The sequence below is a fragment of the Gracilinanus agilis genome, chromosome 1 (assembly GCF_016433145.1).
Source record: "Gracilinanus agilis isolate LMUSP501 chromosome 1, AgileGrace, whole genome shotgun sequence".
Taxonomy (NCBI): Eukaryota; Metazoa; Chordata; class Mammalia; order Didelphimorphia; family Didelphidae; genus Gracilinanus; species Gracilinanus agilis.
The window spans coordinates 781,450,313-781,462,665 of NC_058130.1; the positions used below are offsets into that span (position 1 = coordinate 781,450,313).

Sequence of the window (12,353 nt, forward strand, 5' to 3'; positions counted from 1 at the left end):
GACAGGAGAGAAGAGGAGAGGGGAGGAGAAGACAGGGGAGGAGAGGAGAGGACAGGACAGGAGGGGACAGGAGAGGAGAGGAGGGGAGGGGAGAGGGGAGGAGAGAGGAGAGAAGGAGGAGGAGAGGAGAGAAGGGAAGAGAGAAGAGAGAAGAGAAGAAAAGAAGAGAAGAGAGGAGAGAGGAGAGAAGAGAAGAGAGAAGAAAAGAAGAGAAGAGAAGAGAGGGGAGGAGAGGAGAGGAGAGAAGAAGAGAGAAGACGAGAAGAGAGAAGAAGGAGGAGGAGGAGAGGAGAGGAGAAAGGAGAGAAGGATGAGGAGAAGGGAGGAGAGGGAAAAGAAGAAGGAGGAGGGGGGGGAAGAGGGAGAGACAGACAGGCAGAGACACCACCTCCAGAACCAGGACTTTGCTCATCTCGGCCCAGATGTCTCCTCCACAAGCCAGTCCCTCAAGCCCCTGGTCCCATCCTTCCCAGACCTGCCCCTTCCACCACACTTGAATTGTCATCTTTCTCCTCTTTGGCCTTCCATGAGCTGCTGCCCCCTCTCCCCCTTTCCATTATATACATTCCATCCCATTCACCTAACCCTCCTCCTCTCCCCCATAGTTCTCCCTTTTTGCAGCAGTAAACGCTACTAGAGAAGCAGAAGAGCTCCACACTCATTACCTCCTGGCTACTCCTGAGCTCAGGATTTCATCTCTTACCTCCACACCTTTGCTAAGGCTGTCCCCCATGCCGGGCGGCCCTCCCTCCTCACCTCCATCCCAGGGGAAACCTTGGCCTCCTTCGAGGATCCTCCCTCAGTGCCGCCTCTCCCTCCCCAAGCGTCTTGGGTTCAGCTCTTTGTATCCACACTCCACCTCCCTCCTAAGGAATCTTTTTTGAGGGAAAGAACTCTTTTGGGTCTCACCCCAGCCCTCAGCAGAGCTGCATACAGTAGAGGCTTAATAAATGCTGGTAAAACTAATAGGAGCAGACCAGAGAAACAAGCTACCTATGAAAGGGACATTCATGAGGCACCGTCCGGGCACAGAGCCTGGCCCTGGGCGAGGTATGGGGCTCCCCCATCCCCAGAGGAGCCCCGTCTTGCACCCTGGGGCCCCCAAGTCTCAGCTGCATCTGGTATTCTTTTAGGCTAGCAGATATCATGCCTAGTGGAGGGGGCAATGGCCTGGAGCTGAGAAGAGCTAAGTTTGAATCCTGTCACTGGCCCATAGTGTGGGGCCTCGGCTTGCTTCCTCCTCAGGGAGATGAGGGAGAGGCACAAGATGGCCTCAGAGGCTCGGGGTTCAGGCTCGTCTGACTCTCAGGTGCTTTTCTGACTCTCAGGAGCCATTTCCTGCGCTGGCCCACTTGACAGAGGAGGAAACTGAGGCTACCAGGGTGAAGTGACTTGGCCAGGGTCATAGAGCAAGGAAGGGTCTGAGGTTGGATTTGAACCCAGGAAGATGAATCTTCTTCCCTTCAGGCCCAGCGTGTTCTCCTCTGCCATCCAGCTGCTCTAATTGCTTTTCGTGACAGCCTCACCTCCCACCTTAGAATCAATATTGAATATTGATCCCAAAAGGCAGAAGAGCAGGAAGGATGAGACAATGAAGGTTAAGGGACTTGCCCAAGGTCACCCAGCTATAAAGTGTCTGAGGCCAGACTGGAACTCAGGACCTCCTGTCTGTAAGTCTGGCTCTCCATCCACTGAGGCACCCAGCTGCCCTTTCTCCTTGGACTTGGAAAACACCCTTCCCGAATCTAGGCCTCAGTTTCCCCATATGTAAAATGAAGCTTCTCAGTTCAAAGCTGGAGTCTGACCTGCCTTCTCAGACTCCCACAAGGAAGCTTGGGGCAGGGGCTGAGGAGGGGGAGAAGACAATCAGGCTTTGCTAAAGGGGTGGCCTGCCTAATTACTCCCGAGACGGGGGGCCGCAGAGCCCTGCCGGGCCTTGCGCAGCCTCATTTATTCTCCAGGAGCGTTTCATCTCCCTCATTAGCAGTGACAAATTGAGCCTCGTGTCTCGTCTGACAGCGCCGTCACCTCGCTAAGTGACAGGTAAATTGATGTTTCCTGAGCGAGCCTGTCTTGTCCTTGCCATAATTAAGGGATTCGGATCCGTTCACGTCCTGTAAGATGGTGTTTTCTGGCTGGCCCAGGCCCCCCTTCTGTCCTGCCCCCCACCCCGGCTCTGTTCAGTCCTCGGCTCTCTGGGGACAGTGGCTGGAGGGGCTTCTTGCGGCTGGCTCTCTCCTCACTGGCCACCGAGGCCACATGTTTGTCCATGAGGACTGTTTAGACCCCTGTGTTCCTGCCCCCCATTTTGGGGGCTCCCTCACAGCCTGCTCTCCATGGACCCCCCTGAGCTCCTTGGGTGCCCAGGATTCTTATGCACCCGAGACACTCACAGGGGCTTCTCAGGAATCATCTAGTCCAACATTGATTTTATAGACAGGGAGATGGAGCCAGCGTGGAAGAGTAACGCACCGGGGGCACACAGCCAGCTCCCAGAAGAGCTGGGGGGGAGGCTCCCCTCCTAGCCCAGGGCACTTGCATGGGCTTTGTTCAGGAACAGCATCCCGAGGGACTGGGGCCGGGGGTTCCCCCCAAGAGCCCTGAGCCACCTCTCACCAAGGCTCCACTTTAGTGCCAGTCAAGGGAAGGGGCGTGGGGAGGGGGGGACAGCGGGGTCAGGCAGTCTGTACAGAGATGTCCCCCAAATCTCTTAAAGCCATCATGGTCTCTTCCAGGCCTCTAAGACCCTCCCCTGGTCCAAGTAGGAAGACCAGGGTTCAGATCATGTGCGGCTCCCACAAGGTCAGAGGCAGAAGTGAAAGGCCATCGCGAGGGTCTGCTAGAGACCACCTGGACAGAGGGAGGAAACACCCAGCAGGCTGACACCCTGGGGTGGAGGGGAGGCCGCCTCTCTGACCTGACACGGGCCAGTGCTCCACCATCGTCTGAACGGCTAATATAGAAATAGGAGAATGTCAGGGCAGTTGTCTCTGATAATTTCTTATAGGATGATGTCTAAACTTTTTCTTTTGTCATGATGTTCTGGTAAACCAAATATATATATACACATAGAAATTTGCCGTTCACTTGAGTCATGGCGTCATCCTCGAAGATGGTGGAAGCAGCCAAGAGAAGCCCCTCCAGGGATCATCCCCAGAAAGCTGAGGACTGACCGGAGCCGGGGGAGGCAGGACACCAGGCTCAGGACTGTCCCTTCCCTGAGGTACTACGTCAAGAGATGGCCAGGACGGGGAGAACCGGGCACAGCCTTCTAGGGGCCCCACACTTCAGGGGACCTTGGGGGGGGGGGACTTAGCAGCCTTCTGCTTGGCAGGGAAGGAACCTCAGATGGCCGAGAGGAAGGAGAAGTGGGAGAGCCTCTGGCCCATGCCACCGCCTCCTCCTTCCCCCAGATTTCCCCTCACTCCCATCTTCTCTCTGCTTTTGACTTGGTCAATTTAGAGGAAGGGACTACCCCAACGCATGGGTGTTCCTTGAAACAAGGGACAGCTTCAGAAGCACTTCCAGCAGGACACAAATATTCGTTGAGCACCTACTATGTGCTACAAAGAGTATCTCATTTCACCTTCACAATAGTCCTGGAAGGCAGAGGCCAAAATGATGCCCATTTTATAGTAGAGAAAACGGAAGCAAACGGGCGTTAAGTGACTTGCCCAGAGTGAAACAACAAGCGTCTGAGGGCGGATTTGAACTCTTGAAGATGGATCTTCCTGACTCCTGGCCCAGAGCTCTAACCACCATTCCACCCAGCCATGCAGTGGGATCTAGGACGGTAGTGAATGGCAGAAACGTGGCTTTCTTTTTCTTTTTCAGGTAGGGCAAGGCAAGAGCGGGAGCAGAGAAGGCCCGGGCCCCCTGTTCAGCACATGGTAGGAGCTTCATAAATGGCGGCTGACCGATGGCATGAGATCATGGCAAGAAGGCTGAAGTCCCCGTCTTGCCTTTAGCTCACTTCCTCTTTCCGGGAGAATGAATACTGCAGTGAGAAGGCCAGAAAACGCTGGCCCACAAGGTCCAGTTGGGCCAACGAAGGGTCACCGGGCAGGGCGGTCTTCTTTCCTTTTCTGATGGGGTTTTGTCTTTCTTTGGAACCCCAGATATTACCACGGAGCCTGGCACGTGCCAGGCACTTCATAGGTACTCGGCATCCATCGACTGGGGCCTGATTCAATGGCCGAGCCCAAATGGGAGCTGTTCATGGGATGATGTCAACAGTTCTTTCTGTCATGGCTGACTCTTCATGACCCCGTTTGGGCTTTTCTTGGCAAAGATGCTGGAGGGGTGGGCCATATCCTTCTCCAGCTCATTTGACAAATAGGGAAACTGAGGTCAACAGAGTGAAGTGAAGGGCCACACAGCTAGTCTGTGGCAGAGTCTAAGGCCAACGTATTTTTAACCAGTGACTCTGAGGAGGGGGTGTCGGGTGGGCTTTCTGAATTGGCAGAGGAGGCGAGACTTGGCATGTTACCAACTTAGCAGGGATCCCCAAAGATTTCAACAGGAAGAGATCCAGGGAGCATTTTATACTCGGGCTCCAAAGGGCCAGCCCCAAAGGCAGAATTGGAGAAGGCATTGCTGGGCGGCAGCTTGTCCAGAAGGTCTGTGGCTCGTCCATGGAAAAATGTGGAAACCAGAAAAGCCGACGGGCTCTCGGGCTGTATTCTGACATGGGACGTGCCTAGAATGGATTCTGCTGCCCTGTCAGGCTGCTTCTGGGATCCACAGTCTAGGAAGTGTCCAGAAGAGGAGGGTGAGGAAGGAGGGAGGACCGGACCCTGCAGCCCCAAGGCTGCTGGACGAGCTGGCTGGCATCGGACGAGAGATTAAGAGCTGGAAGAAATCCTGGTAATCAATTAGGTACAATTGGTACCTTTTACAGATGGGGAAACGGAGGAGCCGATGGGGTTAAGTTTGGTCCGAAGGTGATTTAAAGACAAATGACTTGATTTCTTAAAAAATGAACGTGTTTTTACGTTCCGTCTGGGGAAGAGGAGACGCAGGACGGCCACACTAGCTGCCCTGGAGTACCGTATTGGGAGGGCTCCGATGGAGGGAAGGGATTTATTAGCCATGAAAGGTTGGTCCCACAGGGCAGGACTAAGAGCAACAGGGGGAACATGATGGGAGGAAATCTCTCCTTACATCTGGAGCTGCCTAGAAGTGCGCTGGGCTGCTGCTAGGAGTGCTGGCTGCCCTTGCTTGGAGGCCCTCAAGGTGGAAGGCTGGCCTTAACGGAGAGGAGAGTGCCCATGCATGATGGCCAGTGAAGCCCTGGGTAACTCCGCAAGCCTGTGACTGCCCAGTCACTCACTGATTCCAGGGCCTGGCACACACCTGCTCTGGCCTTTGAGGGTGGATGCGGAGAGTTACACCTGCCAACCATCCGACGCTGACCCTTGGACTGGCGTTTCCTCCTCCTGGGCCCTGAGGGGATCCTGAGCTACGTGGGGCATCCACACAGCCTTTGGAGTGATGGAGAGCTCAGGCTGCCGTGTCCCTCTGTCTTCCCTCCCCCAGGGATGGCCTTCTTCCCCCAGTCAGTGTGGCTGAAAGGTTATAGTCCTAGGAAAGGGCAGAGGAGATGCCTTTGATTTGGGAAGCCTCAGAGTCCTCACAATGGTATGAGGACAATCTTCTGTACGGCCAGGGGACAGTCTTTGGCCTGGACGCTGAGGCAGAGCTTTCTGGCTGATCTGGGCCAATCTTCCTTCCCCCTTGGATAGGATGGGATGGCCTTCTGTCTCTCTGAGGCGTACATTTTGGGGCTCACGTAGGACTCTTCTCCCCTTCTCCTGTGGGGTAGCGCTTCTCCTCTGTCTTGGGGGGCTCGTTTCCAGAAAGCAGCCAGGCACTCACCTTCTCAGGCTGGGTGAAGAACCTCCAACGTGTTCTGTCACGATGTACTGTGGAGTGGCCTGCTGGGGACCTGGGGAACAGGGGCTGCCCTAGTAGATGGCGGGCACTACCTAGGGAGGCCTCATAGGCTGAAAATAGGAACCAGGAGTGTGAATAAGAACAAGAACCTCGCCTGGGTAACTGGGGGAAGGTTGAGGACCTCTCGTGAAGGCATCATGGAGGCCAGCTAACCAGAGCTGCCAGGACAGTCTCCCCAGAGCTCCAATCTGAGAGAATCCTTGACAGGGGGCCTGGCCAGGGCCCTTCTGATGCCCTCTGTTCTGAGGACCTTCAGCCAGCTCTGATGGGGTAGCACGAAGGCTGGCCTTGGGTCCAAAGACTCAGTAGGAGTCCCAATTCTGTCATTAACTTCAAGAACCTAGACAATGTCTCTCTGAACCTCAGTATTCTCATGAGAAAGAGGAAGAAGGGAATTCTTCATAAAGGGTTCTCTCCCTACCTCACAAGGCCCTTGTGAGCAAAGCCTGGAGGAGACGAGGGCCTGGTTTCCTTTCTCTGGGAGAAGGTTAAGGCTAGGGACCAACAAAGGACCTTTGTGTCCTCCGAGCAGGGAGGGTCTTCCCAGTCACGCCATATCCTGGCCCAGAAGGGGAAGCCCTCGTCACCGTGCTATATCTGGGGCTAAAGGGAAATGAAGCAACCCTTTTCAGAGACAATTACTCTTAGAGGAAGGAAGGGTCAAGGTCTAGATGGCAGATCGGTTCCCTCAGACACTGTACTAGGCACTGAGTGGGCAGCAGGCACAAGGGACACCGATGACGGGAGGGCTGGGGCAGCAGCAATTACCTGGGCCGAGTTCATCCATTGGGATCATATCGCGGCTCCCACACCTCTCGTTATCTACAAGACAAGAAGGGATCGTTCCATTTGAAGGGTGGCATCTGCTGCCTCCCCCAGGGATGGAGACAGAGTGAGGATGGCCTCTTGGGCTTGGCTGGGATTAGACTCCCAGGAGTGGAGGTGGGAGAAGAGACAGGAGAGAGAAGAGACAAGAAGGGAGAGATGTGTGGCAAGAGAGGAGAGAGAATGGCCTTCGGGCTAAGCAGGAAGAGAATGAAGAAGGAGGATGCTGGAACGAAAGAAAAGCGGATGGCGCCACTTCCCCCAAGAGCTGTGCTGGCCCCTGATCCCGGCTGGAAGAGCAGAAAAAGGGCAGATGTGGCTGGTGACAACGGGAGCACCAGCGGGTACAGGCGGCACTCCTGCCATCCAAGCTACGTCCTGACACCCTAGGGCGAAACCCACGGGATTCTCCTTCATCTGCTGGGGCTGGTGCCTGAGTCACAGCAAAGGGGCCTGCCCAGGCCTGCAGGGCCCAGTCTGGAGGCTGCCCAGCTGGGGGGCTGGATTAGCCCCTGGGCACCTCCTGCACGGCTGGGGCCGTCTTTGCTCTGGAAGATGAGTGGCTCCTGGGTCCAAGAACATGGGCTCTCCCTCCTGGTGATCACCAAGCGGCCTGGGGCCGGCGCCCTCTGCTCGGTGAGACGAAGGTGTGATCAATAAGTGCCCAAGACTAAGGAGAGAGGGCCTGGCTGGGGAGCGTGCTTAAAATGGCGCCTTGTGTTCTCTGCGACCGGCCCTCCCATCTGGGATGTCGGAACTCTGTTAACAAGACACCGTTCTTTCCTCCGTACAAAGCGTCATTGGAGGCGAGCGGGTGATTCGCCCCTTGTTAGCCCTGCCTAGGAGAAGCCTGGCAGGTGGGACCACCAGACCCTTACTAAGGTGCCAGGCTTGCCCAGCAACCCTGGAGGCAAAGCTCGGGGGAGAAAGTGATCTCTTCTGAGCTGAGCTTACAAAGCTGGACCCGGAAGCCCCCAGCCCTGGGCTCCGAGGCCTTGGCTCCATGGCACTGTGGGCTGGCAGGAGACGGGGGGCTGCTGGGAGGAGGGCTGTAATGGGACGTTCCTGGGCCCCAGGACTGCCGGCCAGAGGCCATCCCCCAAGCACTCACCGTGGGTCTTCTCCACCAAAGGCAGGGTGCTGTCATCATAGCCAGGCTTGCCCGAAGTCCCTTTGGAGCCCTTGGGAGGGGCAGACGCTGCCAGCTAGACACAAAAACATCGTTCGTCACCGAGGGACGCAGGACCCAAGGCTCGAAGAGCTGAACGGGAGGGAGATGTCCTCCCCTGCGCGAGCCACTCTCTCCTCTTCTCCCCACCTTGGCTCCCGGGGGAACCCGTTTGGCTCCACGCCGGCGCCCTCTCCTGAGCCCCTCACCCCTAAGAGCGACGAGGACGCCAGTGCAGCCCCATGTATCGTCTTCACACTTGCTACTGAATGAAGGTGGCAGGAATCATTCTGACCAGGTCCATTACGGATTCGTCCCTGGGCCCTCACTGCTGTCAGGCCATCCTGCTCTACCTCCCTTATCACCTCCCCCTCCCACCATCCACAGGGGCTCCTATCCATCCCCCACCCCTCCCATGGCTCCCCTCTCCCTCGGCAGAGAACCCTGGGAGATAGTAGTGAGGTCATTCAGCACCGTGAGCCCCTCTTCCTCACCTCCCACCACTCGGGTGCCTTGTGCCCCTTCTCCTTCCCTCCTGTCTCACATGACCAATGGTCTCCCCATTACCTGTTTAAGGGACCCCATTCCATCCTGCCTCCTCTATCAGATTGCCCCCTCCCTGCCATCCTTGATCTTCAGTCTCCCCCTCTCTCCTGCCTCCAAACACATCCAGGTCTCCTCCATCCCGAAAAACCCTCCCTTGAGCCTCCCCTCTCTGTAACTAGGGTCTGCGATCTCTTCTGGCCTTGGCAGTTAAACTCCCCCAAAAGGCCGTCTATGCCAGGCGCCTCTGCTGTCTCTCCCCTTCTCAGTCCCTCCTGAACCAGCGTCAACCTCATCATCCCACCCAATGGCTCTCAGGTGTCGATCCAGTGGCTTTTCTCAATCCGTGTCCTCCTGGACCTCTGCAGCCTTGGACCCCCTCCAAACGCTTAGTATCAGACACTTCCATGCTTTGAGCTGAGAGAGATCTAGTCCAACCCCCCAATTTAACAGATGAAGAAACTGAGGCCAGAGAGGTAAAGACACTTTCTCAGGGTCACACAGCAAATTGGTGGCACTTGGTATTTCTGGGTTCCTGTGGTCCTCATCACAGCCCCTCACAGTATTGTCTTCTCCATATTTTACAGATGAAGAAACTGAGGCTCACAGAGATGAGGGGACTTGGCCACGTGTTGGAGACAGAACTCGAGCCCAGGTCTCTCCTGACCCCTTGTTCAGGAGGCCTCCCTTAGTGCCCCCCAGCTGCTGGCACCTTCCCCTCTGAAGTTCCCCTCTATCTCGTCCAGACCTGCGCGTGTCTATGCCTCCCGGCTCCATAAGCTCCTTGAGGGCAGGGGCCGTTCTGTGTGCCTCGAGGGGCTAACCTGGCGCCAGACACACGGAGAATGCTTCAACGAGGCTGGCGGACTGACCAAAGGACAGCTACGGCGAAGAAGAAGCAGCAGCAGCGCTGACTACGCGTGAACCTCGCGCCCCATTTTCCCTGGGACATCGCGGACAAGAGCACGTTCCGTGAGCGCCCGTGACCGAGGGCGCCGCCTCCTGTCTGGGAACCTCGGCGGAGTCCTTCAGCGACGCGGTGATGAAGAGCCGGAGGTCTGAGGGGAAGCTCCGGGAATCGCGACTCTCGGTCTGAATGGCGACCACGGAGAGCCCGACGAAGGCCGAGTGTCCGTTTCCCACCCCGTCCACCAACGACGCCAACGTTGTTTCTGCCGAGACTCGGCCATATTTCCTGAAGCGAATCCATTCGTGCAAGCCAGTCAGGAGGTGGTTCTAGGTAGAGAACCGACGCTTTCTAACTGGGGGGACTGGAAACCCCCCGGGCCTCTCCAGGGGAGGATCTCCCAGCCGTCCAGAGGGTTCGGTTCCCAATTTCTGAAGCGTGCAGAGGGGAGAGCTCTTACGGGCGAAACATGATCCCGGGGCCGAGAGCCTCCGTGGCGAACCGTCTCGCTAATCCCGGCTTCGTTCTCTCCAGGCTCGAGACTCGCTGGAGGCGGGCGCCATGTGCAACCAAGATGGCGGGCGCAGATGCACGTTCCCATTGGTTTTCTGGGGAATTCTGGCCGCCCCCTTTTTAGATCATCCTCGTTTCTCACCCCTCATGGCTGTGGAGGGGCCGGACTAGGAGTGGGAGGAAGCTGACCCGGCCCCCTCCTGGGGTCTCGTTTGGGCTTCTCTAAAAGCGATGCCCATTTGGGCAGGGGGAAGAGATGCTAAAGCCTTGGCCCGCTTCGGGAGAATGGAGGTGGCTTAAACGTGGCGACGCCACCCAGGAGTCCACTTAACTGGTCCCACATGGGGGACATCAGGCCCCGACACGCTGAACACGCAGGGAGGTGTGAGGCTCCGCTGACGGCCCCTCTGCCGGGCTTCCAAGAGGGCGGCTCCTGAGCTGAAGGACCTGGTCCAAATCCCGACCCTGCCAACTCGCGGGGCGAGACTCGGCCCCTCACTAAGCCTCAGAGTCTTCACCTGTAAAATCAGGGAGTCATGTCAGACGTCCTCCAGCTCTAAGACCGCAACTCCTCGTCACCTTCCGGATGAGAAGACGGCGGCCTGGAGAAGGCCGAGTGCCCGACGCTACCCAGCATGGAAACGAGACGGAAGCCGGGACTTGGTCCTGCAGACACCAGATCGAGCACCTTTTGTTCTCTTTGAGGCTGAGCATAACGCCTGGTACACAGCGGTGCTCAATAAATGCTTACTGTCTTCACATATGCCATTCCATTCTAGATTGGATCGTCATTTCATTGTTCTGGGCGAGTCTTCTCTCTCCAAGCGGACTGGCAGCTCCCCAGCGGCAGGGCCGAGCCAAGTCCTAGGCTGGCTGTTTAGAAAGTGCTGCCCCATCAATGAGGCCTCATGGGAATCTAAGTGAATTGGGACAGAGGGCAGGCAGGCCTGGTGAGGTGGGATGAGGAGGGAGACCTGGAAAAGGGGGATCACTGGGGGGTCTGGGGAAGGCCTCGACACACCAGGGGCTCTAAGACACCAAAGGAGGGGGGCCCTGAAGATGCCTCTCTCTTCCTCTCCATCTCTTTCTCCTTCCATCTCCCTCCCTCTCTCTTCCACCCCATCTTTCTCCTTCTAGTCTCTCCTTTCACCCTCTTTCCGCCCCCCTCTCCCTGTCTCCGTCTGTCTCTCCCTCTCTGTCTCTCCATCTCTCTCCTCCTCTCTTTCTCCTTTCACCCTCTTTCCTTCTTTCTCTCATCGCTCTCTCTCTGACTCCCTCCTCTCTGTCTCTCTCTCTCTGTCTCTCTTTTTCTCTTTCCTCCATCTCTCCTCTCTTTATCCGTCTCTCTCCCCATCTCTCCTTCTGTCTCTCTTGTGCCCTGCTTGGTGTCTTTCCTGTTTTCTGTTCCTCTCCCTGAGCAGAGATGGCTGGAGGAGAGCCCTGAGACGCGTGTCTGCCGCCCCGGAGGTCCCGTTCTGCGGTCACTAAGCCGGGAAGGCCGCGGATCTTCGGCGGCTCCTTTCTTCTCAGACCAGGGCCGGAGAAGGGGATGGTCAGGCCGTGCGTTGGCCGGGCTCCCGGGGGGGGGGGGGTGTCTAGACATGCCGAGGAAGGTCTGGCTGCTTTAGTTCTCGGCCTCCCAGGAGGGTGCGGGAGCAGCCGCGGGGCACCATTTTATGTTCTCCTTCGTCGGTGGAGAGGATAAATAGCCGTCCTCTACCTGGTCTACACGGCCTGCTGAGGGTCTTTCTAAGCGAGGCCACAGGCAGGAAAGGAACCTTGGCTTTCGCTTGTGACTTGCCCCCTGAGCTCTGGGACGGGAGCTGGGCCAGTAGAAACAGGCCTGACTCTGGGGTCGGGTGAGTCCTGGGTTCGAGTCTTGCCTCTGACACATTTCCCACAAGTCACTTTCCTTCTCTTTCCAAGCAGGACAGCTCAGATTTCTCCACACGAGGAGGCAGACCCCCGGGGAGGGGTGTGTGTGTGTGTGGGGGTACACCTATCCCGATTTTGCAGATGAACAGACGGAGGCTCACAGAAGAGGGCGCCCTCCCCTTCAGCGGCCCCATCCCGCCGGGGCTCCCCCTCGGGCGCCTTCCCCGGGCCCTGGCCCTCCCCCTCGGGCCCTGTCCTGACCTGGAAGTGCGACTTATTCCAGCCGTCCTTCTGCAGGGCCCCCCGCAGCTCCTTGTAGCTCCAGACCATCTGCAGCACATGGGACGCCGCCTTCGTCTCCCTCGTGGACTGGCTGGTTCAGGGACAGACACACAGACAGACAGATGCTCACCGGGGGGCAGGGCCCTCCTTCCCGGGGGGCTCCGGGAACAACTGGGGGTGCGGGGGGGTGGGGGTGGGGCAGCATCCGGACCCTCCTCAGCAGCCACGCTGGGGACCGTCAGCCTCTCTCCAGGGCCGGGCCAGGACTGCCCCACAACAGACGGA

General features: G+C 57.4%; 1 protein-coding gene across 1 annotated transcript in view; it reads right to left on the reverse strand.

Moving 5' to 3' along the window:
* Window positions 1–12,353, reverse strand: part of ARVCF (ARVCF delta catenin family member) — a 121,727-nt gene that overhangs the window by 22,612 nt on the left and 86,762 nt on the right. The window contains exons 12-16 of the mRNA XM_044656593.1: window positions 12,199–12,280; window positions 12,048–12,159; window positions 7,892–7,985; window positions 6,724–6,777; window positions 5,792–5,939 (exon numbers count right to left, since the gene is read on the reverse strand). Of these exons, the coding sequence (XP_044512528.1) occupies window positions 5,792–5,939; window positions 6,724–6,777; window positions 7,892–7,985; window positions 12,048–12,159; window positions 12,199–12,280 (490 nt within the window). The remainder of the gene's footprint in view (window positions 1–5,791; window positions 5,940–6,723; window positions 6,778–7,891; window positions 7,986–12,047; window positions 12,160–12,198; window positions 12,281–12,353) is intronic.